We start from the raw sequence: 2,817 nt of genomic DNA on the forward strand, positions 1-2,817 counted from the left end.
TTGGAATAACTGATCCCTTTTACGATCTTGAGTGACCGTGACTCATTTTCACTTTCATTGTCTGGATTTGAAGATGGTTTTGTCTCCACAATGCATATTTTTGATGTATGCACTAAGTTCTAAAGGAGCTGAACTGGACCAGAGCAGGTTTGCCTCAGTGATGATGTAGATGAACCTGGTAATGAAAACTCTTGGCCAGCACTGACTCGTTCTCATTCTCCTCCTCTCTTGCTCTCAATCTCCATTCATCTCCATCACCTTTTCTGTGAGGATTTCCCGGAAGGTCGAAAGCTGCTTCATCTGCTCTGTCTGCATCGAGTGTCGTCTCATCAGTTTCTTCTTCATCTTGAAATCTGGTCCTCGCTTTGGTGACGATGGCGCGACCGGCAGCAGGATCTTGCTCCCTGAGTGAACGGGAGAAGTGGGCTTTCCGTTGGCACGGATATCAGGAATGGGTCGCTGAGGGTTGACGTTGAGAGGAGGAAGGAACCCAGGTCTTGTGTGGGAGATGTGGTCCAAAAGGAGAGTGCCTGATCCCCGACGTTCCAACAGTCCTGTTGGACGCCGCCGCATTGTCATAGGAGACACCGAGTTGGGAATGCTCTCCAGAGACTCTCGAGAAGAGCTGGTGAGCAGCGACAAGGGAGAGGCATTGTACTTGCGGCGCTCCACTGAGACGCGTCCAGAATCCGGAGATCCAGGGATGGAGGCAGGGCACAGGTGGGTGTCCGACTCGTAGTGTTCCATGCGGGTGAGTTTGGGGTGTGGTAAGCCACGGATTCCCATCGGTGCCTGAGCCACACTGTCCTGAGTCTCTGGGGCCGTGTTTCGACGATACAGTGACTGGTGCTGATGGACTTTATCCGCCCAGGAAGAGCCACACAGTGCTGCACAGTCTTCAGAACATGACCGGTCTATCAGCTTTGGAGAGGATGGATCATGGGTCTCTATACTGTGCCTTCGGGACAGAAGAGGTCTGCCTGGACCAGAAACTGTCATCCCATTCATCTCCGAGACCAACTTGTCCTCCTCGGCTAAATCGCCCTCTATCCGCTCTGCTCTCTCAGCAAGTACTGAAGGAGCCACCAGACCCCACGGCTCAGAGTTCAGTCTTTTCAGAAGCTTACGGGGTGGTGGTCTCCTGTCCCCTTGTGGTCTGCTGGAGGGTAGTGGGAGTGCTGAAGTCACGGCAAAGCTGAAGATACCTTCCTCCTCCTCACCGGGGGCAGAGTCAGAGGTATGGATCTCTACCTCAGATGGAGACATGCAAGCAGGGGAAAGCTTGTCCACTATACCCGGAGATGGTGGGGAGTTCAGGTATTGTTTGGTCTTTTTAGTGCCAGAAGGAGATGTATCGGTGGTAATGATGATGACCTCTTTACCTTTGGCTTTGCAGGCATCCAACAGGACCTGGAGAGTGTCCCTGTCACCCTTATTGATGGCGTGTACGAGTGCAGAGGCTCCGGAATAGTCTTTCAAGCTGGGATCGGCGCCGTTTTCCAGCAGTAGCGACACCACCTCTTTGCCTGCCTGTTCTGCACATGCATGCATCAGGGCGGTCCGACCCGATTTGTCAGGGATGTTTGGATCTGCTCCCTTCTCAAGCAGGTACCTCACCATTCTCTGCCGGGTCTGCGGATCATCGTATCCCGCCAGACAGGCTGCAATGACCGGCGTCTCTCCTCGCTCATTCCCTTCATTGATATAGGCTCCGCCCTCCAGGAGGAGGCGAGCAAGGCGGAGCTTGCCCTGGAACACTGCTTTCAGAAGGGCATTGCCCTCAGTGTGCAAGGCTCCTCCATCACCCATGATGTCTCGCTCTCCACCTCTAAAATCCCAGAATCCCCCACCCCTCTCCTCCTCCGGCCTCAGCAATGTTGGGACATCCCGGCTCAGATTCTGGTGAACCTGGAATGAAAACAAATAAAAGTGTTTTATCATAGGGGTTGTTTGATATTTGAATATTGCAAAAGAAGACTTCCAACTCCTAAATCACAGACACCAATCTGACACCAAGGTTCCACAAGGTTTCAATCAATCCATCCATCCTTTCAAATAAGGCTTTGTGAAGCTGGCATTTAAAGATTGACAACCTTTGCTTTTCTAGTTAAATGTTACAGCTATATGAATTTCTCTCAATTTCAACTGTTTTTAATTTTAAATCCTTACATTCAAATCGATTAATCATGATTCATCAAATTCAAAATAAAACTTTATGTTTACATGTTAATGTATGTGTGTGTACTGTGTATATTTATATGTATATATAAATACACACACATACATGTATGTATTTAAGAAATATTTACATGTATATATTCATATTTATATATTTATATTCATATATGATTTATATTTATACATATAAATATACATTACATATATTTCTTAAATATATAAATGTATGTGTGTGTGTTTATGTATACATATACAGTAAATATACACAGTACACACACATGTATTATGTAAACAAACTTTTATTTTGGATTCTATTAATTGTGATTAATCGGTTTGACAGCCCTAATTCAAATGTAATTCTGCATACCTCAAAATAAATTCTGTTGACTCAGTCCACAGCACTCAAAACTCTCTAGTTTCTCTATTTTGTCTCACTAGTAACACCTAATACATTAACTAAAGTTAATGTATGCAGCCTTATGGTAAAGTGTTACTGTCTTACTCAGTTGTGTTCTGAACACTGTGTCCTGTGGGCTGACACGTTGTACAACCCTGTACTCTTTAACACAGTCTCCTCTCAATCTTCTCTGTAATGAAGACAGGAGAGGGGTGATAATGACAGTCCAGTAAAAAAAATAA

The 2,817-nt window shown here is 46.0% G+C and overlaps 1 protein-coding gene across 1 annotated transcript; it reads right to left on the reverse strand.

The window, feature by feature from the left end:
* Positions 1-234: 234 nt before the first annotated feature.
* LOC306878201 (ankyrin repeat domain-containing protein 34A-like) lies at positions 235-1,809 on the reverse strand (the record flags this gene model as incomplete). Its single annotated transcript, XM_079430396.1, has 1 exon — positions 235-1,809. The coding sequence occupies one exon, from the start codon at positions 1,807-1,809 to the stop codon at positions 235-237; it is 1,575 nt and encodes a 524-aa protein (XP_079286522.1).
* Positions 1,810-2,817: the final 1,008 nt, after the last annotated feature.

This window comes from Barbus barbus, assembly GCF_936440315.1.
Source record: "Barbus barbus genome assembly, chromosome: 12".
NCBI classification, from domain to species: domain Eukaryota; kingdom Metazoa; phylum Chordata; class Actinopteri; order Cypriniformes; family Cyprinidae; genus Barbus; species Barbus barbus.